Source organism: Rhodamnia argentea, chromosome 7 (assembly GCF_020921035.1).
Source record: "Rhodamnia argentea isolate NSW1041297 chromosome 7, ASM2092103v1, whole genome shotgun sequence".
Classification (NCBI taxonomy): Eukaryota; Viridiplantae; Streptophyta; class Magnoliopsida; order Myrtales; family Myrtaceae; genus Rhodamnia; species Rhodamnia argentea.
The window spans coordinates 23,851,282-23,872,526 of NC_063156.1; the positions used below are offsets into that span (position 1 = coordinate 23,851,282).

General features: G+C 41.6%; 4 protein-coding genes across 10 annotated transcripts; 2 read left to right on the forward strand and 2 right to left on the reverse strand.

The window, feature by feature from the left end:
- The first annotated feature begins 1,266 nt into the window (after window positions 1–1,266).
- LOC115734782 lies at window positions 1,267–5,135 on the forward strand. Of its 3 annotated transcripts, XR_007199370.1 has the most exons (6): window positions 1,267–1,584; window positions 2,392–2,555; window positions 2,947–3,033; window positions 3,390–3,548; window positions 4,146–4,788; window positions 4,836–5,135. XR_007199370.1 is itself a non-coding variant. In XM_030665706.2 (5 exons), the coding sequence occupies exons 1-5, from the start codon at window positions 1,464–1,466 to the stop codon at window positions 4,242–4,244; spliced, it is 630 nt and encodes a 209-aa protein (XP_030521566.2). In that variant the 5' UTR covers window positions 1,267–1,463; the 3' UTR covers window positions 4,245–5,135. The 3 variants fall into 3 exon arrangements, 2 of the variants coding, with proteins under 2 accessions (XP_030521566.2, XP_030521567.2); XM_030665706.2 differs by having other exon boundaries at window positions 4,146–5,135; XM_030665707.2 differs by having other exon boundaries at window positions 1,293–1,584; window positions 2,395–2,555; window positions 4,146–5,135.
- A 479-nt stretch (window positions 5,136–5,614) lies between these two features.
- LOC115734759 lies at window positions 5,615–14,164 on the forward strand. Its single transcript, XM_030665664.2, is given in 12 exon segments — window positions 5,615–6,568; window positions 7,601–7,858; window positions 9,138–9,380; window positions 9,474–9,583; window positions 9,585–9,624; window positions 10,168–11,570; window positions 11,962–12,035; window positions 12,148–12,229; window positions 12,303–12,422; window positions 12,629–12,735; window positions 13,341–13,498; window positions 13,702–14,164. Coding segments are annotated over 12 exon segments (3,279 nt in total). The 5' UTR covers window positions 5,615–6,127; the 3' UTR covers window positions 13,945–14,164.
- Window positions 14,165–14,365: 201 nt separating this feature from the next.
- LOC115734761 (non-specific lipid transfer protein GPI-anchored 9-like) lies at window positions 14,366–15,619 on the reverse strand. The gene is made up of 3 exons (XM_030665665.2): window positions 15,113–15,619; window positions 14,744–14,809; window positions 14,366–14,636 (listed from the first exon to the last, which is right to left on the reverse strand). Exons 1-3 carry the CDS (start codon window positions 15,456–15,458, stop codon window positions 14,503–14,505), a joined length of 546 nt encoding a protein of 181 aa, XP_030521525.2. The 5' UTR covers window positions 15,459–15,619; the 3' UTR covers window positions 14,366–14,502.
- Window positions 15,620–16,176: 557 nt separating this feature from the next.
- Window positions 16,177–20,914, reverse strand: LOC115734916 (protein TIFY 6B-like). 5 transcript variants are annotated; one of them, XM_030665915.2, is made up of 7 exons: window positions 20,609–20,914; window positions 18,294–18,473; window positions 17,702–18,006; window positions 17,477–17,567; window positions 17,043–17,379; window positions 16,906–16,966; window positions 16,177–16,478 (listed from the first exon to the last, which is right to left on the reverse strand). In XM_030665915.2, exons 1-7 carry the CDS (start codon window positions 20,624–20,626, stop codon window positions 16,352–16,354), a joined length of 1,119 nt encoding a protein of 372 aa, XP_030521775.1. In that variant the 5' UTR covers window positions 20,627–20,914; the 3' UTR covers window positions 16,177–16,351. The 5 variants fall into 5 exon arrangements, with proteins under 5 accessions (XP_030521775.1, XP_030521773.2, XP_030521779.1 ...); XM_030665913.2 differs by having other exon boundaries at window positions 18,294–18,481; window positions 20,609–20,736; XM_030665919.2 differs by lacking the exon at window positions 20,609–20,914 and adding an exon at window positions 19,479–20,575 and having other exon boundaries at window positions 18,294–18,481.
- Window positions 20,915–21,245: the final 331 nt, after the last annotated feature.

Below are 21,245 nucleotides of genomic sequence, written 5' to 3' on the forward strand. Positions count from 1 at the left end.
AATCGGTCCATAATTGCACTGCGCTTCTTAACCAACTGTGAGGGAAAACGCTTTAGACAACGGGCGTGCATCCATGGAGAAAATTTGATGGATTAGGAGCGAAAGAGATGGGAGAAAGCAGCAGTCCATCCGTTTGGGGGCTACGATGAAGTTAACAAGCTTCGAGCTCATTGGTCAGGGATTTTTTTGAGCCGAACGGTGCTCGCAGAGTTTGTGGCTCAGTGAACATCCAACATCCAGGTCGCGAGGTTTTTGGTACGTTGGACATTGCCCATTAACAAGATCTCAAGGGAACCAGTCCTTATTACATAGGGCACGAGAAGGAAGCCATGCAAATGGAAGTTCACGGGCATTGTTTTGCGCGTGGTTTTTTGATGAAATTGGGTGGATTCTTGAGCTTACTCGACCACCAAATCTTACTCAGTTGAATCTTTGAGAGTCTGTGGGTGGGTTTGGTTCGGTATTTGAAATGAGTTTTGGGAAAATGTAAATACCTTCAACCTAAAAGGATTTAGGAAAATACTAATTGCGTTTGGTAAAATCTCATTTGAAAATGGGCTTTGGGTTGAATGATGTTTGGTAAAAACAACATTCTAAATGGGTTTTGAATGTAATTTTTTAATTTTTAATTAAAAAAATTACTTATTGTCGGACCGGCGAAGAAGATAAATAATAAAAAGGGTGGCAAAATTGAAATATAGGGAATTGATAAGGTTAGTTTTGGAAGAAAAAAATCTCATTTAATCAAATGTTGACTTTGGGAAAGCTGAAAGCCCAATACTGTATTAGGCTTTCATCTTTCCCAAGGCCAATATTTGGTCAAATGATGGCTTAAAGTTGAACTAAATATTTTAGCATTCTCTTAATGGGTTTTGGGGGTTGAAAGCCCATTGGAAATGCTAAATCAAACTCACCTATATTAGATTATGCCTCTTTAAACTTCAAGTTTAATGTGAGCATGTCATGAAATTTGTCGATGGAAAATTCCTGACCATAAAATTCCAAACTTTTCTCCACATAGCACGAAAAAAGATTTGGCATAACTAATGTGGCAGGAGAAAAAGTTGATTATTAAGATGAATTTATTTCTCAAAAATGAATTATCTTAAAACCATTGTTTTTTTACCAAAAAAAAAAAAGGACGATTTATTTTTTGCATAGTAAATAGAGACCAACATATATGTCAAGAAAAACCTGACACAATCCTGAAATTTTTTAATCAGCAAAAATCCAGGTGTCTGGGCGCGCATTTTCTTAATTTCGGTGACGTGTCACAACAAGGAGCTCAAACCTGGTCAAAATGATCTTCTCACGTGCGACGCACGTGCTTCTTATCGTTCGCCCGTTGCGTCGGTCGAGCAATCTTCGACTCCGGGAGTGCGGGAGACTGACTCTCCTCCGTCTTCGGTTCGGCTTCACGAGCTTCCACTCATCGCGGGCGGCGTTGACAGAGATCTGTAGCGATGGCTTTTCTTCTTCCTCTGCGTGGAAGCTCGAACGTCGGAGTTCTGTCCAGAGACGGACCGGTTTCGCTGGCGGATGCCTCAGCTCTTCCGTCGTTGCGCCGTAATTTGAGAGCACCAGGTGGGTGAGTTTAGTCTAGTGTTCCTCTTATTCTCGAATTTGGTGGGTTTACACTCTGTGAAGCTAAGAAGGGTCCAGTTTCATTCGTATGGTTCTCGTCAGCCATACGTTTGCCGTTGTGCATTTTGTTGCGTGACGTTCGGCTTCATCAGCTCTTGGTTGGTGTTAGCATTACGCTTCTTTGCAATTAGAGGTTCTGAAGCCTTGATTTATATGGTGGAGTATGTCGTAGTTGCTATTGAATGCTGATGGTCGGAGATACTGTTCCGTGGACCACACGTTCGTGTCTGGATAGTGCATAACGTGTATTTCTACGGTGGAACTCGGGTTATTCGAACACGGAGATGAAAATGAAATTGTTCTTTGGCTTGACGAATTCTTCCGAGACTGATAATGGAAGCACTCTTGTCAGTGCGGTTATCCTGACAAGAAGTACTGCCTCGGTGCACTTGTGAACATTAGCCTCCTGCAGAGTGCAGATGAGAGGATTTTCAGTTGGGGAATATTCTTTGCTCTAGTTTTAGTGGTTTTTGGTCATTTGCTGGTTTGTTCTGGTCGCTTGTCTTCCCGTGTCGTAGATAAGTGAGGAACCTTCTGAGTACATTTAAACTCAGGGTCTGCCTCCATTACTCACTCTTTCGGCCAGTCAAGAGACTGAGCAGATATCTATAAGAGCACTTGGCCAATCTTGTGCACTAGAGTAGGCTTCTGCCATTAAGTCCAGTTTACACCTTTGTCCTCTCTCAACTTCACTTTACTAATTGAAAAAACAAAAGAGCAAATGGTCTGATTATGCTTCTTCTTTAACAGGATGGTCTTCTGTAAGAAGCTTTTATGTGGAGAGACATTCTTTTTCCTCCAGAAGTGGATTGGACAGGATGATGCCTAAGAGGACGATTTTTACAATTCCCAGAAGTGGTGGTTCCCCAAACTCTAGCAATACCAGTGAGGGTTCCTCTGATCAGGGCAAGGTATGAATCATGATAAAAGCCTATTTGTTCTTAGACTTTCTCACTTTCACCCACTGGCTGCCAGATTAATTTCCTTGCTGCACTACAATTCTGCTGTCAGATGGTAATGACAGTTGGGTTTCTTTTTTTTCCTTTCCCCCCGGTAGTCAGTTAGGAATGGAACCGCTGTGTGGCTTAGTGATGGGTTGTATGTGACTCAATGTCACATTACTTAGAAATGCAGGTGATACTGAGCACTCATTACAAGCTTCACAAATTAATGTAACACATGCTTTACTTATTCACGACTATCTTTTGGGAATTATTAGGATAAGGCTTGGTATGTTGTTATTGTTGTTGCTCTCATCAGTATATGTTTTAATGTTTGTGTGTTTCATCAATTCATGTGCAGGCTCCTTTTGGATACACCAGGAAGGACGTTCTATTGATTGGAGTTGGAGTCACTGTTCTCGGCATTGGCTTAAAAAGTGGATTGGAGGTAGTTTGTGGCTCTCAATTTTCTTTTAACCTTGAAATTTTGGCTACTCGTTTTTTTGTCCAGCTTTGCTGCATGTGCACATAGACACCTAGACAAACAGTTTCCCCAACGAATTTTTGGATTTGATTGAAGGTTTTTCTAAGGAAGACAGCTTATCTTTTTGATTAAAGTGCTCTTGTCTGAGTCATTGCATGGTCCATTGTGAGATGAATCTAAATGGTCTTACTGACCATTCTGCAATAGTATGTATAGCATTTTGTTTTTCCCCTTGGTTGCTCTAGCTTGTTATTTGGTCAGAGAACTGCACTAAGATGGGAAGTCGCCATCTAATGGTTGGTGTGTGGTGTCTTATGCAGTTTGCTGGAGTTGATCCTCTACAAGCGGGGAATGTTGTCCAGCTAGTGCTGGTATTGGGATTAACTGTCGGATGGATATCCACTTACATATTTAGGGTTTCAAACAAGGAAATGACATATGCTCAGCAACTACGTGACTATGAAAACAAGGTCATGGAGGTAAAGGATCTAATGCTGTTTTGACAATGACCATTTACCTCTTGTAGAAGCAAATAATTTGGACCAAGGGGACTGTTATGCTATTGATTTTGAATTTGCAAGCGAAAAGATGCTATCTAGTGGCGTGGGGTTGTCGTATCATTTGTGAGAGCTTTCTTGCAAGTATAGAATTCTTGCTTGTGGTGAGATCTTTCGAGTCGTTCTCTTGTTGGCTTCATCGAAACGTTGCCACTGTGCTGAAAGACAAGATCAGTCTGGGTGAATTGGAGAATTGCTTTGGGATTTTATTGTGTTGACTGGTGTTTTTCTCCTTTTCTTACAGTTTTAAGAGCATAAAATTGATAGAAATATTGTACACAAAATTAGCGGGGTCTCTTTTCTAGTTCTCAATTGTTGATTATAGAGTTCTACTCAAAACCGGTTTATCTCGTGTTGGTGCATCCGGGTAATCTAACTGCTAAATGGCCGTTCTGGAGCAATGGATATTTTGCCTGCATATTGAAGCTTCTTCTGTTTACTTCCTATTCATTATGTGGTAATAGTCTCTCGGGTCTGTCTAGTTCCTTATGCTCAACCGTGCTTGTTTTGTCTCCACAGAAGCGCATAGAGAGCTTGACGGAAGCTGAGCTTGAAGCTTTGCTGGAACAAGTGGAGGAAGAGAAGACACGCTTAGCGAGCGGTGAGCAAGTCAACTGAAGCGCGCACGCCATCTGTATATAAGTACAGCATCATGTCTTGCGCCCTACCTATGTAATGTGTAGTGAAAGGTACCTAAAGATTGTAGCTCACACACCGTTGATTTCCCTAGTGCTTTTTCTTCGCAAAGAAGCCTACTTTTGGTGGTCCATAAATCCAACTTAGTGCCAACTTCAAACTGCCAGTAACCCAGAAGATAGAAACAGAACCAGACGAACCCCCAACACTCAAAACGAGGGAAGCAAGATGAGGTTCTTTTCTCTTCTGTAGGGCCAAATGTGAAACAAAGGAAAAAAACAGCCACAGTTGCAGACCCTGGAAGTTTGCGACTCTTATTGAATGCGCCTATGTTTGTGTGGCAGTGTTTGAGCCCGCTGATGAAGCAAAAATGGTCCCAATGTCTCAGTCTCATTGCGTGCACAACGAATTAACGACAACAAAGTTTGAGAGGCGCAAGCAAACGGTCCTTTTCCCATTTTTTGCGTTTGGACCCGGAAATGACGATAGCGATCCAAGAATGGAGCAATGACAAGTGCCCATCGTCGTATGTTCACCCCCCTTTTTTAATCAATCCATCATCGTTGATTCGAGGTCCTTTCCTGCTGATAAAATCCATGGAGAGGGCAGGCAGGATCACAGAAGTTTCTTCCCCTAATGCCACCGAAATAGTCAATAGTGAGAGCTACTAATAAGTAGACCCGTTATGGAAAAAGAAGAGAGAGATGTTACGTTTAAAAAGCAATAGTAATGCCGACATGTTGTGCGAGTGAAGTACTGTTTTGCAATCACAAAGCGATGAATTGAAAAGTGACATCTCAAAATCTCTTTGACTGAGTACATGTTATCTGAACTTATATCAAGCATTCAATCAATTAAATCTCTTTCTTTCAATAGTCATGAAGGCAACAATTGTAAATTAGGATAAGTTTTTCTCCGAAAGTAAATATTAGGATTTCGATTACGAACCCATCTATCTGTCACCTTAAAATTTGAATATGAATTTTCACTTTACATATGTATGCATGTCAATAAGGGTGAAAAACATAACTGAGTTATTGATCTAACGCCATGGAGGACCATTGGGCCAGGGAGATGAACAACCCCATTAGAAAAAGGTTTAGAGGAATACGAAAGGGGATGTTGATGATAAGGCGATAATCAAAATTAATGATGATTAATCTCGGATTAACGCAGCGACGTCGGACCAAATCATTGCCGTCGCGTCACGCAGAAGGGGGAACGACAGGTGTCTCCAGGAACGGTGACTTTGCAGAAACTCCAGTCGACAGAGATTTAAAACCCCCCGGAGATTAAAAAAAGAAAAGAGAGAAAAAAAAAAATTAAACAGAGAAGGCCACCGAGAGTAACCAATCATTAGCCTCCAATTAACCACCGTCATCTCCCACCTCCCTCCCTCTCTCTGCTCCGCCATGGCCGTTTCCCTCTCCTCTGTCCCACCCAAACCTCCCTTCTGAGTTCTCTCCCTCAACTCGGCTGAGTCCATTTGATGCTTGACTCGCTCGGTGTCTCCTCCTAACTCCCCTCTGTACTCTCTCTCTCTCTCTCTCTCTCTGCGCTTTCTTCGTCACAGGTGCATCGGAAGAAGCTGATCTCCCTCCGCCGTCAATCTCCGGTGGTATTCTTATCCCATCAATCCTCCTCTTCTCTGACAATCTCCTCCCCGCGGCTTCTCTCCCTCTCGTCCCCTTCGAGCTCCCTCCCTTCTCGCTCCGTGTCTTTCCTACTTCGCCGCGCGTCAGCTTCCGCGAACCCCCCGCTCGCGCTGAAGGTGTGGCGCCGGACCAGGACCAGATGTGCCCTCTCCTTCCCTCGAGGCCGTGATTGAGGCCGTGATTGAGGCCGCGAGTCTCGCCTTTTTGTGAATGGCGATCGTCACCGGGGATCGCTACCTCGAGAAGCTCGTGAAGTTTGTGGAGGCGCAGGCTGGCCCGCTGATCGACGGAACCCTAGTGCTCAAGCTGAACCCCGTGGGGCTCCACTACGTGCAGTCGAGGCTGGAGTCCCTGCACGAGCTCGAGCGCCTCCTCGCGGGGGCTCCTGTTGACTACCTCCGAGCTTATGTGTCCGACCTTGGGGATCACCGCGCCCTCGAGCAGCTGCGCAGGATCCTGCGCCTCCTCACTTCGTTGAAGGTCGTCTCCGTGCTTCCGCCGCAGTCCCGGGATCCGACGCCGCTCTCGCTGCTCCCCTTCGGGCGGCTGAGGTTCCTCGAGCTGAGAGGTTGTGATTTGTCAACATCGGCCGCGAGAGGGTTGCTAGAGTTGCGGCATACTCTGGAGAAGCTTATTTGCCACGATTCAACCGTGAGTTCTGTGCTATCTTCTGCTTCTCTTGGCCTATTGGCTCAGATCAAGTTCCGTGTTTTTCATTTTCCGGTCCATGTCTATAGCTGATTTTGGTTCTTCTCATCAGTTAATTCTGCGCTGTTTTAGATGGGGAAATTGGCTGAATTTTAGTAGAAGTGAATGAGAAACTAAAGTTAATGCCATATAGATTCATTCCGCTCTTTTCTCCCGTTTGTTCATATATGCCGTTCTTCTTATATCAATGACGATTACGTTGTTTTATTTGAGCTTCAGCCAGGTTTTGCATGTTTACAACGCCTATGTAAAATGTTGAAGTTCGAGATTCTTGTGAGAGAAAAAAGTAATAGAGCATGTGGTTTAAGTAGGATTAATTATAGATTAACAAAAAGGTCGTTTCCATTTGGGTGTTCTTTTTTTCCTTTTCCTTTTTGCTTTCAATGCTTTTGATGGGTCAGACTAAATGAAAATCAGTAGGGATGGTGTCTTCGTGCAAATTTGAATGAAGGGAGGTACCGGGTGAAATGGTGTCTTTATGCCAAGTTGAATGACTAGAGGTGTCCGTGAAAATAGTGTGAGCCAAACGAGTAGAATTTACTATGATTTCCAAGAATGCATATGGACTGGCTAATGCTGTCAATACCTTGGGTCCTTCAGAAGGCAAAGGAAGCAAATGCTGATGTTGGTCAGTTAGTTGTAGAAATGGTTGTTTTCTTGGTTCATTGCTGTTAAACTGTGGTTTCGAAAAGTTTAAGGAAGGGATTTTAGGTGTTTTCATTTCATGTTGGACTGTCTGCCTAAGAGAGAATATGAATGCTCCACCTCCTTCGAGCTGAATATGCCTTTTGGTCTGAGGCTTCTGATTAGCAAGCTTTTGTTTCTCTCTCTCTCTCTCTCTCTCTCTCTTCCGTCAACACTTTATGACTACTTATGTGAAATAGTAACCCAATAGCAAAATTGTGTACATGACTATTCAACAATGCCAACTTCGCAAAAATTCTTGTTACTAAGCTATTTTTCTTTTGAAAATAGGATGCTCTACGGCATGTTTTTGCAAGTAGAATTGCTGAGATAAAGGACTCTCCACAGTGGAACCGCTTATCGTTTGTTTCATGTGCTTGCAATGGCTTGGTAGTGATGGATGAGTCCTTGCAACTTCTTCCTGCAGTCGAAACCCTTGATCTTAGTAGAAACAAGTTCTCAAAGCTGGGTAATCTCCGGAAATGCGTGAAACTGAAGCACCTGGATCTTGGATTCAATAATCTGAGAACAATTTCATCATTTACTGAGGTAGGGAAGGTTAAAATCAAATGGAAACACTGGTTTATGATTATCTTGTGTATATCTTTTAGATTTCAGATACACATATTGATTTGGAAGTTGTTCTTTATTTCCGCGTGGTTTCTTTCTTCTCCTAATAGCTGGAAGATGCTCTTATAGTTTTCTTGTGCTATCCAATTTGCTATTCTGTGTTTAGAGGTTATATAATGGCGAAATTAGTTATCTTGGGATAAGTTGTTAGCTCTTCTTAAGCTATTCTGTTAGGCCTAAGAAGCAGGGTGTGTTCTTCATGGGCACATCAAAGGAATCATTGATCTCTTTGGTCTCTATCGAGGTCTTTTGATGCTTCTAACATAATAATTCAGGACCTGGAATGTTCATTCATTTACTTTTTGGAGTTTTTTTGGGGGTTTGGGGAATTATGATTATGACAGTTGCAGAATGTTCTAAGTGCGACAGCCAAAAGATTACTGTAGCAAAGTTGATGATAAGCCAATGCCAACTTTATCTGCGCATTCTTGAATAATTGAGTGAGGTCAATGATATGTGGAGGTTTGGTTGTTAACGATATGTGGATTTTAGAGCTGGGCCTCTTAAGATTTGGGGAACCTTTAGTCATGACAAAAGAACTGCCCTAATGCCCTCAGCTTCTATTTAACAGTAAACAGTGGTCTTGGCAGAGATATGTGACTTGCAAGTTCTGTGCAGATAACATGTATTTTTTCAAATTTGTCCCTTTTCCCTCAATAGCTTTGGGCATTGCAAAGCCTTGGATTAATGTTTGACAACCAATGTGGTCACTTGTACTGTATGACCTCAGATTCTCCATAGCCAGTAGCTGTGTTGAAAGATTGGATTGGTCCTCATTAATCCCGTGGCCACCTAAGCCACAGAAGTAACATTGGGAGGGGAAACGAAGATGTAAACTGCACAGTAGAATTTGCTTGGTATGTAAAGGTAAGTGGTAGAAGCCTCTTCTCTTGAAGCCGGCAGTCTAATGGTGGGAACCACATTCATCATGTCAGCTGGAGATACTGCATACACAGTCCATACATCCAAATTTCATTGTTTATACGTAAATTTCTTGTCCTCCTCTCCCACTACATAAATGATCCGATGCTTGGGAGATGGTTTCGTGTGTCGCCATCAAATAATACTGCTCCACTGTGTCTCTACCTCTGTTTTGTGGTTTAATTACTAACTCTGTTCTCTGTAATTTTTTTTTTTCAATTTACGAATTAGCTTTGGACTAATACATGGATTTCATGGATGTCATTGGTTTATGCAGGTCACGTCCCATCTTGTAAAACTTGTTTTGAGGAACAATGCTATAACTACATTACATGGGATTGAGAATTTGAAGTTGCTCGAAGGGCTTGATGTTTCCTACAATGTTATTTCCAATTTTTCAGAGCTAGAGGTACTTGCTGGCATGCCTTCATTGCTAAGTTTGTGGTTGGAAGGAAATCCAATATGTTCTGCCCGATGGTATCGAGCACAAGTGTTCAGCCTTTTCACCTATCCAGATAAAGTAAGTCAATCTTTATAAATGCGCCAGAATATAATTGTTGTAATTGTACCAAAGTCTATATCACAGTCCACCTAAACTTACCCATTCTTCTAGTTGAAGCTAGATGACAAGGGAATTAGCAAAAGAGAGTATTGGAAGAGGCAGATTCTTGTTGCCGCTAGGCAGAAGAAGCCTGCAAGCTTTGGATTTTATTCGCCCGCAAAGGGATGGTGCAGAGGGAGAGTGTAGCATCAACAGGAAAAAGGTATGTAACCTATGAAGTTAACTCCAATAACTCTTCACTCTTATAAAGGAAAAAGAAGTCAAATGACCCTTTATTGTGCTTGCCCATTCCCTTGGATCCAAATCCAGGGACGTGGACCAGTGTTAATTATTCTAGTGTACATGGGTTGGGCGAGTCCCAGGATAGTGGGGATTCATAGGATGCTTGAAGAGCCCTGGAAAACCCCTATTGTTAGCAAAAGGATAAGGGGAAGAAGCTAGTACCCCTCAATTTGAGTTTTTAGCACAGAGTTAGCATTTTTGTTGGATTTGATTGTACTGAGCCGTTGTGCGGACCTTCTCCAGGATAATGTCATGACTTTTTGTTGGTAGTTGGATTTATTATGTAGTACCTAAAGGAAAGAAAATGAAAATAAATTTTTAAATGTGTTTTGCCTAACCTTGGAGTATATTGACTAGTTCTATTAGAGCGCTAAATCATTTTGTCGTTTTTGGTTCGCCATGCTTGCATTTTTTCTACAGGTTTTAAAATGTAATATGAGAAATGCTGCTTCCATTTCTGCAGAAAAAGCAATCTCGTCTTGCATCTATCGAGAGTGAGGAAGAAAGCACCTGCATATGCTCTGACCATGATGCTATCTCTTGTGACAATGAAGTACCCAGCAGAGAGGAAAATGTCAGAGGTGATGATGAGGCTGAGATTGTTGATTTGATGAATCGAGCGGAGCTTTTGAAGAAAGAGCGTTCCGTTCTTTGGCTACTTGAGTTCAAGGATTGGATAGACCCGTCTTCTGAGACTTTGATGGAGAATGGGAAGCTTGATTCTAGAAACAAAAAGTGGCATTTTGGTGAAAACTCGAGATGCACTTCAGATTCTTTTCAAGATTCGGGAGATGGTACCAGCACAAATATTTTGGAATTGGATAGTTCATTGGCTCCTTCACATGGGCATCAATTCCTTGATCAGGTCAATGGAGTGGTAAACGCTGGCGTTGTTTGTCTTCTTGACACGGGCAGGACAAATCTTACTCATGAGCATAACTACCATGGGTGTAAGCTTACCAAAGGCTCACATTACAATAAACTTGCTGCTAATGGACAGCTAATAGCTGCAAATTCGGTCATATCTGTGCCTCCTGGTGATGACGCGATAGAGAAATGTTCTTCCTCCTCTTACCATGGATCTCCACCTCATTATCAAGAGAACATTCTGCAGCGCCATGACAGCTTGGTAGAAGACATACTGCAACTTACTGCTGACTCCCATTCCGCAGCATCTTCGGATAATACTAGTTGCAGTGAAGATGACCTTACTGAATTTGGGACGTCAGTGTCAGATGTGGATAAGAGATTAAATGAAGAGCCCCGAAATTGGGAATTGGATGGACATTTCTTGATCAGTACCTTTGAGGAGAAGTGTGATGTCTCAAAAAATTCATCTCTAGGGAGAGGTGAAATTCGCGAATCTTTTATTGATGTTCCAGCTAAACAACCATCTAGGATTCCGGATCTTGATGTGCAATATTATTCTGGTTCTCATCATCATGATGTTGAAGTTCTTGAGTCAGTCAATGAAGGGGTTAAATTGTCTGAGAAGAGCAAAAGCAAAAGGAAGCCTATGAAAAGAGTTGCGGCTTTGTCAGAGGAGAGCAGGGGCGTTGACCGGTCAGGAGCAACATCAGCCTCAGGGGGTCCTACAGACACTAGTAGTCTGGAAGATGGACAAACAAAACAAATCTTTAAAGGGAGTGGCTTGTGGGAAGTTTATGAGAAGCAGGCATGGGATGCTGTTACCACCCAAACAAATGACACAGCCACTGCTAGGGAAAAATGCTCAACAGGAGGAACTGATGAATTTATTGAGAAGTACTTTGACATGAATGCGACAACACAAAGAGCCCATGAAACTTGTCAGCAATACCTTCGTTGTGATTGTGTACTGGAGCAAGAATCCATTTATAGAGAGAGGTGAGTAGCTTTATTAATTGTCCATAGATCCATCTTTCAACTTCTTTTCTTGACTTGTTTAGTAGGCTATTTGCATTGATTTTGCTTTTCTAAGATCTGATAATTTTTGCTTTCAAGCAAGGATCTGGCGAATAATTGGGTACTATGATCAAACTGATTGTGATTACATTTGCATGGACTTTACGGGGATTAATATTCCCAGCTCATTTGAGTCTATTCTAAATATTCTCAGCTCTTTTTAGTCTTATTCTGATGTCTGTTATATTTACCATGCATCGCGTATGTATGTATCTTGATTTTATGTAGTAGGGAGTGATATGAAGAAACTTACGTTATAGTTTCTGTGGTTTCATGCCTCCCTTTTTTACCCTCTCTTTTCCCTCTAATACAGAGAAGTGGCTCTGTTGCGAAGCAGTGAACATCGCCTCTATGTGCTTCTGATTGCTTTTAGATTCGATGGGTCAGGTGCGGTATTTCAAATAACTGTAACAATGTGGTTATATCTCTCATGATAAACATCAATTCGTCACCTAGATCTTCCGGGTAATGCTGAAGTTCAGCTTGATGGAACTTGCAGGAACTATTTTGAGTGTGCTGGGTTGCCACATGGTTGAAGAAATTAGAGAAGTTTCAATTGGAATGGGCTTCCACATTGTGAGGTTAGTGAGTTTTGTTACTTAAAGAATTGGTTGCATTGAACCAGTTATTTCTCTAAGTCTCTGATTCACACAGGGTGTGCATTGATAGTGGAGCGAGGTATCTGTTCATCACAAGGAGCATTGATAAATCAAGACTACTACTTGAGACATTGGAAGTTATCGATGTGCTTGATACGAAGTGTTCTTTGAAGAGGTACCTAACTGTACCAATGTGCATGTTAATTTGAAATCATGCATTTTTTTGTCTAAGTGCATGGTTGTACATGACTTTAGATTCATGCATATTATCCACGTTCATACATCCATAGTTTATATGGCCTTGCAGCTTCGTAGCTTTTACATGTCTTCATATACACTATGTGGTGATGGATTGTGGTTTCTTGTAAAATTGAATGACAGTTTGGAGCCAGTGCAGTTTGAGTTATTTAGCAAGCAAATTGGTGGAGGTGCAAAAGTGAACATATTCCAATACGCGATGATTCTTTTCTGTCATGACAAAATCAAAGGTTTGTTCTTAGTATTGCGGGTTGATTTGCAATTCCTTTCTCGATGTTGTGACCTCCTATACATTACGGTACCTCTTGTTAGGAAAAATGGAACTAGATTCTAGAATAGGAAATAGTGACTTGCAAAAAGACATCAATGGAATCAAGTCTTGAACATTTATTAATTAGTCCAATTAAGTCATGATTTAGAACTAAGAAATGAACATATCATCCAACGAAGGGATATTCGTTTCTTTATCACAATCAAATTGGATTTGGATTTTGATTCCTTTGTAGTCTGAGTGTCTTCTTAGCCAAAGGACATCTTCTTTTCCCTCATTAAGGTCTCGGGTGATTCAACACTTGAAACTACTAGTAGGAAGTTGGACGAGCAAGTGCCTTGGGATTTATGGATTATGTTTGCTAATTCAACCTCTGAGTTTCGCATGCTTCTGAGAGTGAATCTTTTATACCTTGCACCAATAAGTTGAAAATAAAAACTGGGGTTGTCTTGGTAATGATGCAACTTTGATGTGAGCTAGCAGCTTCTATGTATATGCAGCAACTCTTAGATGGCTTTGTTAGTTTCTGCTGTTCTTACAGTTAGTTAACATGAAACCTGACAGACAAATCATGGGCTTCAAGATCATTATTTGTTACCCAAGGTCAGTTGCTTATATGCATCGAGGATATCAGGCAGTTTGGCACTCTTTCCAGAGATTCGTCCTCGCCCCCCTATTTCTCCTTAGTGTCAACTTGCAGTATTGCTGATGTGTCCGAGATGGTACTTCTTCTTTCCCAGAAGAACTCTTTAGCATTTGCAAGCATTTGTCAAGCGATTTATCCATATGTTCCATGATGATTGCCCATCTCTTCAGTTCCTTAAGTGAATTAACCCTTAATACGATTTTTCCATTCATGCTAGTTGGCACATGCATATGCATGTTTTGTTCCCTATTCAAAGTCAGGTTGAAACATCGTTTTCAGGTCATTGAAAGTGGGGTCAGCCACTGTGTGACCTTAGCTCTTGAGCGTGCTGCACAGGAGTTTCGGCCATCAACAAAAGCTCACAATAAGATTGCAGCAACTCTTCATGGGAACTTATCTTCAGGCATTATGTCATGGAAGCTCAAGTGGTCCTCTGAAACGGGTCTGTTTCAGTTTGTGGCGCTGTTGAAGGCACTCCATGCTGGGACAGGCTCTCCTCTATTCATAAGAAGTGAATCGTGATTCTTCCCTTTGTTTTGCTTTGATATTCATTTCATTCTTTCAGTTAGGGTCGTTCTTCCTAGTTATTTTGATGTGCTTTTGCTTGATTTTATGTGGTGAGCCATAGTTTGTTTCCTATTATATCATTCTTTGGTTGCATTCTTTTACGAGCAAGCTGTCTCATATACAAATTTTGTACAGTTACAGGAAAAGGTAGTGAAAATATCAGTCTTTCTCTGCATTGCATACTCTGTGTTTTCACGAATTATGAGTCTGTCGGAGTTTAGGCTTTTCGTTGCATTTGTTATGGCCTTTTTGGCCTTTGTAACCAAATGTCCTCTTTCCTTCGCCGTGCAAGTTTGACAAGCCGTTGTGCTTGGGGCAATTATAATTTTTTCCAAATTGGGTTTGAACTCGTACATAAGGTAAGAGCTTGGTTTGTTAACCATTCTGCCTTAGTGTTATTGAGTAGAGGCGCTCAAGCGACCAACCGGTCCTTGTTTGCAAAGAAAAAGAAAAGGCAAGAAAGGATAAAAAAGCCAAGTGATACAGCTCTTCGTGGACAGATTCAGTTTGAAACTACCAGAGTTTTGATATGATCATAGCGGAACACAGAGTGACAACTCCAGATCCTGCAAGACGAGATGTCGCCCTGCTCGTCTCTGGGATCAGACTTGCTGCAGCCGTCAAAGTAGCATTGCTTAAGGTAGAGACTGATTCATAGAGCAAACGTACAAACATTAGGTAAAAATCATGGGTTCTGCACTATCTGTTGTGTTATACACTATGCATTAGGGGAAGGGAAAAAGTAGGAACTTACTATCGGCAGGAGTTGATTGTGAATCAGCAGGGGTTGCCGGTGAACTAGTCGGAGAAGTCGCTGCTCCTGCAAATCAGAGGAGACAAGAAGAAAAGTTCCAGTCACTTTGTGGTTTAGGTCAAGAAAAGCAAGCAGCGACAAACATCATTTGCAGCAAAAGCTACAGCCACCAAAAATTCATGCTAACAACATACAGATAAAGAATAACCAACTTTAGAAACGGAAAGGCAATTCTTATGAAGGAACCTGTGATCAAGGACATCCTCGTCCAGGAGAACTCTTGATGTTTTTTTTTTAATTACAATGAGTCGACAAGGTATTGAGAATCCAAGATTATCATTAACTACAAAAAGGTTGATCGTTAATCACCCTTATTGCAAACCGAAATGTCAGCGTCCGCGCCGCAAGTCTTGGCGAGAGCCAGAGCCCCAGCTTGGGTGATGCCCAAGCTCGTCAGCGCATCAGGGTTGTTGAAGACTTGGCACAGGCACTGCGATTCGCCGGTCACCAACTCCTTCAATGGACCGCAGCAAGAATCCGGCGGTGCCGATGACCCTGTGAGATACGCTTGGCACGGGATCAGCTTCTGCATGCACAATGACGTCGAGTACGCGCCGGTCACTCCATTTACCAAATTGGCCAGGCCTTCCGAAGAAATTCGAGTTGCCCATGAAGAGAACAAGAGGAGCAATGGGAAGAGAAACTTGGGAGCCATGATCGATTTCTGTTTAAAGAAGAGGAAAGAGAAGAACCCAAAGGGAAAAATATGTAAAGAACGAATGGTTTTTCTCGTTCTCTCTAGGGCTTTATCTTTGACAGGAAAATGGTTATATTGGTTAGCTGCCTCTTCCTATGAATAGGATTTTTTGTTCCCCGCGCGTTTGTGTTGTTCCTAATATTTCTCTGTCCGGAGACGGTTTCCGTCAGCTTCTCAGGTTTTTTTCTCACTACGTGACTAATATAACTCCGTTTTTGCACGTGCATGGCCACCTTTTGCCTTTGGAAGTTTCTAGCGTTATTTTGTTTATTTTTGGATTATTTCAAGTAGAACATATAGGGTGACCTTAGTTGTAACAATATTAAGGTTGACTCTTAAATATAGCATGTGAATGGAAAAGGTTGTAAATATCGGATTTCGAAATTTTTTTCCTTTTTTCGGCTCCTTAATTTTTCTTTGTCGACTAGGCAATTGACCCTTAATGATGGATGCATTGACAGTGATGTCAAGCCATGACTCGATACTCACCAAAATCCCCAGCCTATATAGACAAAACTTCCGTTGCACATGCACTGAAATTTCTCTACCATTTTTTGAATCTAGAGTTGGGAGTTAATGCCTGGAAGAGTCAAATATGTTGGATTCCTCTCCAATTATGAATTCTAGAGATGTACAGCAACCTGTTCGGCTATAAAGTTTCGCCGAGTATTTCTCAGCAATCTAAGCCAACAGAACGGATTATTATGCTCCAGTGAGATACAAAATAATGAACTGCAACAATGAGAAGCTGAATAGCTCCTGATTGACCACTCGTTTGCGAGAATCTCGGATCAAAGGCGGTTGCTTCAGCTTTCTCCAAATTATAGTACGAAAATTTTCCATCAGAAGTTCTATTTGGCCACTGACTGTGGACAAGGAACCGATGAGTTGAGGATGGAAAAGCTAATTTCATTCGAAGTGCAGGTGCTACGGTCTGGCCACTTCTTGTCCACGGCATAAGGGGATGAGCTCATCACCCTAAACAAAGCACAAAGGAAGCATTTACATTAGAGACACAGTTGAACAATGTCCAGAATTTAGGTATTAGTTTCCTCAGAGCACATTCTGAGCTGGCCTGTCTTTGGTGTTGCAAAAGCAATTCAAGGAATTACAGATTCTGTCGATGTTATTTTCCAGGAAAACAGTACCTTATCAAAGGACTACATCAGTGATTTTTGTTGTTTCTTTTTAAGGCAATACAGGGGTTAGTAAAAGCTAGAAAAAAAAGAAGGGGGATTTCAGGCAAATGATAGGCGTGAACCATCAATTGGTACATCCCTATTCATACATCTCCAACTACGATGGTAAATCGAAGAAAAACCAAGTAATTCAACCATTTGTATGATCTCATCAAACAGAGAAATAAGTATGACTAAATGTAAAGAATTCAGGAATCTTTACTCACCGTTCCTTGCGCTTCTCTAGAAATCGAGCCAAAGACGCCTTACGAGCCTGAGGCAAAGCAACTGCAAAACAATGTTCCATCACATACAACAATAGATTACACAGGAAATGAAGCAGCACATAGACCACTGCTTTTACCAGTTGGACCAGGTCCGATGGGCATAATAACTTTATAGGTCTCTGATGTGTTAACAGGACATGCAAAAGGTCCTGCTTGTTTCATCGTCACTGTGTCATTGTCACATGTAGATCTTCCTCCTGATGATGATCCAGATTCGGAGGTCACAGACACAAGGTTCGGAAGTCCCAAAAATGCCGAAATATTTTGAGGCTGATTTCCCCTCGAAGAGTCATCAGTGGTTATTCTTGATGTCGCTCCATGACCCTGACCCTGACCCTGATCCTGAGTTGTGGCAAGAGTCTTACTGTGAGTCACAGGAGGGCCATTACCGGCCAACAACATAATAGCCTGAGCCTGGATAGACCACCCAACGAACAAAATGCGAAGATCAATTAGTGACACGTTTGAAAGCTAACAAGTGATACAAGCAACGGTGGAAAGGAACAAGTACCTTCTCCGGAGATACATCATCATAGACATTCACAGACCCAGCATAAAAGATTGTCATCTGAGCAAGCATCTCAGGGAGTTTTGAAACACTCCTGAGAAAGGAAACAAGAGACTCAGCCTATTTTCTCGGACAAAGCTCGGCATTACAACAGGAATTCAATGTCTAGATCAAGTTTTCGGTAACTTATGAATATATGAGATTTCCCCGAGTTAATGAAAGAATTACCCATAGTCAGTGTAACTGACAATCGAACTCGTGGATGGAAGCAAAGAAACAGGAGGTAGATCCAGAACTCCGCCTAGAGGTTGTGACTTCACCGCAGAACAAACCATATTCTCCCTAACCAAGGAAAATTTGGACTGAAGAACTGGAGCTTTAAAAGGAAGAGAGGCAGTCTTATTTGGTCTATTAGATCCCGAGTATAACTTTACTTCATGGGGATAATGGACCGAAATCCCATTGAGGTGTTGGTGTGGGTAGATTGTCAGAGCACAATTTTCCTGTGCTTTCTTGTCAACGTTTATGCACATCTGCAATGAAAGAAGCAAATCAGCACAAATAACCAATAGAAAATGAAAAAAGAAAAATTATACGTTCCAATACAGTCTCAAGGTACTGTTAACATCACCTTCGGGACTTGAGTACCTTACCGCTACTGCATGTCTATGCGATTCCAATACTAGCTAGTACGATTAGTAATTGTGTATAGCAAGCAGAAAGGTAGGTGATTCTCAAAGGAAGCCAGGGACTCATGGCTTGGAAATAACTCTGTGAAATTTTAGAATTTAGAGAGAGAGAGAGAGACGGACAAATGTACCTGGGGCTCTCTGGATTGCAGTTTCCACTTAGAGTTCGAAACATCTGGGATTTGTGTGGTCATAGATCCAGAAGATGCTCGCGAATCATGGATAACTTTCTTTGGCCTCTCCTCTTCAAAGGCCTTGAAAGATAGGAGCTGAGAAGAGCCAGAAACCTTGTTTGAGAAAGCCCACTGCATCTGTGAACCTTTAGATGATCACCGAAAATCAGCAAAGACGGAAGAACACCGGCCAATCATTCACAACAAAACTGTCGATATGACTGGTCAAACATACACACTTCAACTTTTTCTTGCTGTTTGCAAGATCCCTTAACACCTCCAGGTGAAGAATCCAAGAAAGGAATAGCAGAATTATGTAGGCTTAAAAAACAAAAGAACCAGAGGTGCCCAAAGACATTTGAAAGGAAATATGCTCTTGTTCATGAAGGAAAAGGTTTAAGATGGGCACTGTCGAGGCGATTAAATTTTACAAATGATAAAGCAAGATGAGCATGCAGAATATAATCGTAAAAAAGAGATGACCCGGAAGGAAAGCGATTTTAATATGCACTATAAAAGGCGGTCATGAACATGGAGCTGATTGCCAAATCCACAAATAAACAATTTCGATTATCTTGCACTGAGAATGAAAGCAAAAAGAATATTGAGAATGACCTCTTGCGTGGACGGACCTTCCACTCAAAAAAACCATTTCTCGAAATAATCATGCTTGAAGCTTGTGAGTTATTTAATTCATGTTGATGAGCAGGTTCACTGCAAGAAGCCCTTGGTGTATGCAAGTTTTCTTGTTAATTTAGAACTGGAAGGATTTATCTAATGAACAGGGTTAGGTGGTGACTAGCCAGGCACAACTACTCGGAGGTCTCATTTTAAATGCTTATGATAGAAAACGCAATTCCAAATTGCATTGGACAACTGGAATTGCTGCGGATATATCATTAAATATGATTGCTTCTTCAGTCACACATATTATTTTATTAGAGATGCCGGACACCTGTTCAGGTACAAATACTAAATTGCAACTCCCTACTTTAAAAAACACCACATGAGACATGAATGAAACACATCACCAACTCACGCACATGTTAAGAGCACAATACTTTAACCCCACCTTCACAAAGCCAAATATAGCAGCAAAGAAGTTTCACATGGAAAATATTTTTATTGCCTGGACCACATTACCCAAATAAAGGGCTAAACATGAAGGGCTTCTGTAAGCTGTGAATGCCAGGTGTCAAGACAGAGATGGGAGGACGACTAAAAGAAATAGTTTCCACAACCAACTCTCAAAATGGAGAACAAACTGACATTCATCTACTTGACTTGGTCGACTGATCCACAGATGAACCTAAATAGCCCACGTTTAGCCTTTATCCAATATTTTCTCAAAGAAGAGCATGATAGCTGTGGCCAATAATGTCGTATTCCCCATCCTCAACAAATGAGCAGAGCACCTCAAAAAGTCCAAACTTTACTTAATCTTCAAATCCAATGCTTTTCATGTTGACATCAGGTGCAGCAAGTACAAGTGATAATTTTTTTTATACACGTTCCAAGGTGTACCTACCCTGTGAATGAGTGATTGCATCTACCCTGTGCGATGAACAACACTTGCACACTGCGCCTGAGCAAACAACCTATACATATCTTGAGGCAGAAGGTAATGAAAGACGCTTCTGTTTGGCGTTGCTCCGTCTATTATTTGTTCCAATGTATGTCGTGTTACATTTCAATTACTTGCGTTCATAAGCAGAAAGCACTGCGTGTATCTCACGCATTGCAAGCAATGCTGCTAGGTGCTGCACATAACAAAAACTATTTAATAGATTCTTTTACGTAAATTTCGTCTTTAAAAGTAAGAAATTATAAACTCAATAAAATCTATTGGAAGTTTGGAACACCTCGGCTTACTTTACAAAATTCAGCTTTTGACCAATGCAACTTCCATCTAAATTCGCTAAAAGTAAACCAAAAGCATCACTATACAGACTTAATCTCTCCTCCGAGAAATGCTCTCAAACACATGGTGAGCAAACAAGTCACATTCATCTTGGTTTCGCTCAGCGGCATCTTCGCAGGAGTCAAAACTTCGAGAAAGTAAACAATTTTTTTACTTTAAGCAAAAGAAAGATCTCGCGAAATTTCATCGAAGTCGAAGCACTCCATGCATTTCAACATTACACTCGTTGACTCCATTCAGACAACAATCAAAGTCGACGCCCAACGAGCACGCCAATCCAAAGATTCTTTGCAGAGCTAAACAGAACAAAAGACAACAGAGATAAAAGCGATAAAGAGAAGGAGAGACGTACCTGGGTCTGCAAAATCATCACCCTTTTCGTCTTTCGCAGAAACGTGATGATCTTTCGAGACCAAACTCAGGAAATCCCTCTCCATCTCCACCGCGCAAGGATAAAAGCTCGCCGAATTAATGCAAATTCTCTTCTCGAATCACAGACATCTCCGGAGATGTGAAGATAAATTCTAAATAGCGAAAAAGGAAAGTCCGATACTCGCCGCCTCAGCTGTTGGAGTGAAGCAGAGAAATGCAACGAAAAACAGAGTGACGAAGGAGAAGAATGAGAGAAGAAGAAGAAGAAGAAGAAGAAGAGCTAAATCAATTTGCTTTTCCAAGTTGTCGTGCGATGTGGACCATCGGATTTGTACCAAATTGATTGGCACGGAGTTAGCTAACTGGCTGTTCCGGTCGAGGCAACCGGCTGCTCCCAGTTGCAAACCACGTGCGAAACGCACCACGAAACTCAAACCCCGTCGGTTTCTCTACGGGGCAAATATTGGGTGTGCCCAAATCAAGCAAGGACTTAGATTAAATAGTTTTCAGTCGTTTCCTAATCTTCGTAATGTAACTTACTGTTTTGTCCAATTTTAATTTCTAAGGACAATTCATCGGGGCCACCTTTACGGTGCAACGCCTAATTAAAGGAGGTC

Coding starts and splice junctions, on each gene's coding strand:
- LOC115734761 (XM_030665665.2), bottom strand. CDS start 15,458: ATGGCTCCCAAGTTTCTCTTCCCATTGCTCCTCTTGTTCTCTTCATGG. Junction 14,810..15,112: donor CATTTCGGTTTGCAATAAGG/GTGATTAACGAT, acceptor TCTGATTTGCAG/GAGCAGCGACTTCTCCGACT. Junction 14,637..14,743: donor ACAATCAACTCCTGCCGATA/GTAAGTTCCTAC, acceptor TCTATGAATCAG/TCTCTACCTTAAGCAATGCT.
- LOC115734916 (XM_030665913.2), bottom strand. CDS start 20,693: ATGGAGAGGGATTTCCTGAGTTTGGTCTCGAAAGATCATCACGTTTCT. Junction 18,482..20,608: donor TGATGATTTTGCAGACCCAG/GTACGTCTCTCC, acceptor GATCATCTAAAG/GTTCACAGATGCAGTGGGCT. Junction 16,479..16,905: donor CTAGAGAAGCGCAAGGAACG/GTGAGTAAAGAT, acceptor TGCTTTGTTTAG/GGTGATGAGCTCATCCCCTT.
- LOC115734782 (XM_030665706.2), top strand. CDS start 1,464: ATGGCTTTTCTTCTTCCTCTGCGTGGAAGCTCGAACGTCGGAGTTCTG. Junction 1,585..2,391: donor CCGTAATTTGAGAGCACCAG/GTGGGTGAGTTT, acceptor CTTCTTCTTTAA/CAGGATGGTCTTCTGTAAGA. Junction 3,549..4,145: donor ATGAAAACAAGGTCATGGAG/GTAAAGGATCTA, acceptor TTGTCTCCACAG/AAGCGCATAGAGAGCTTGAC.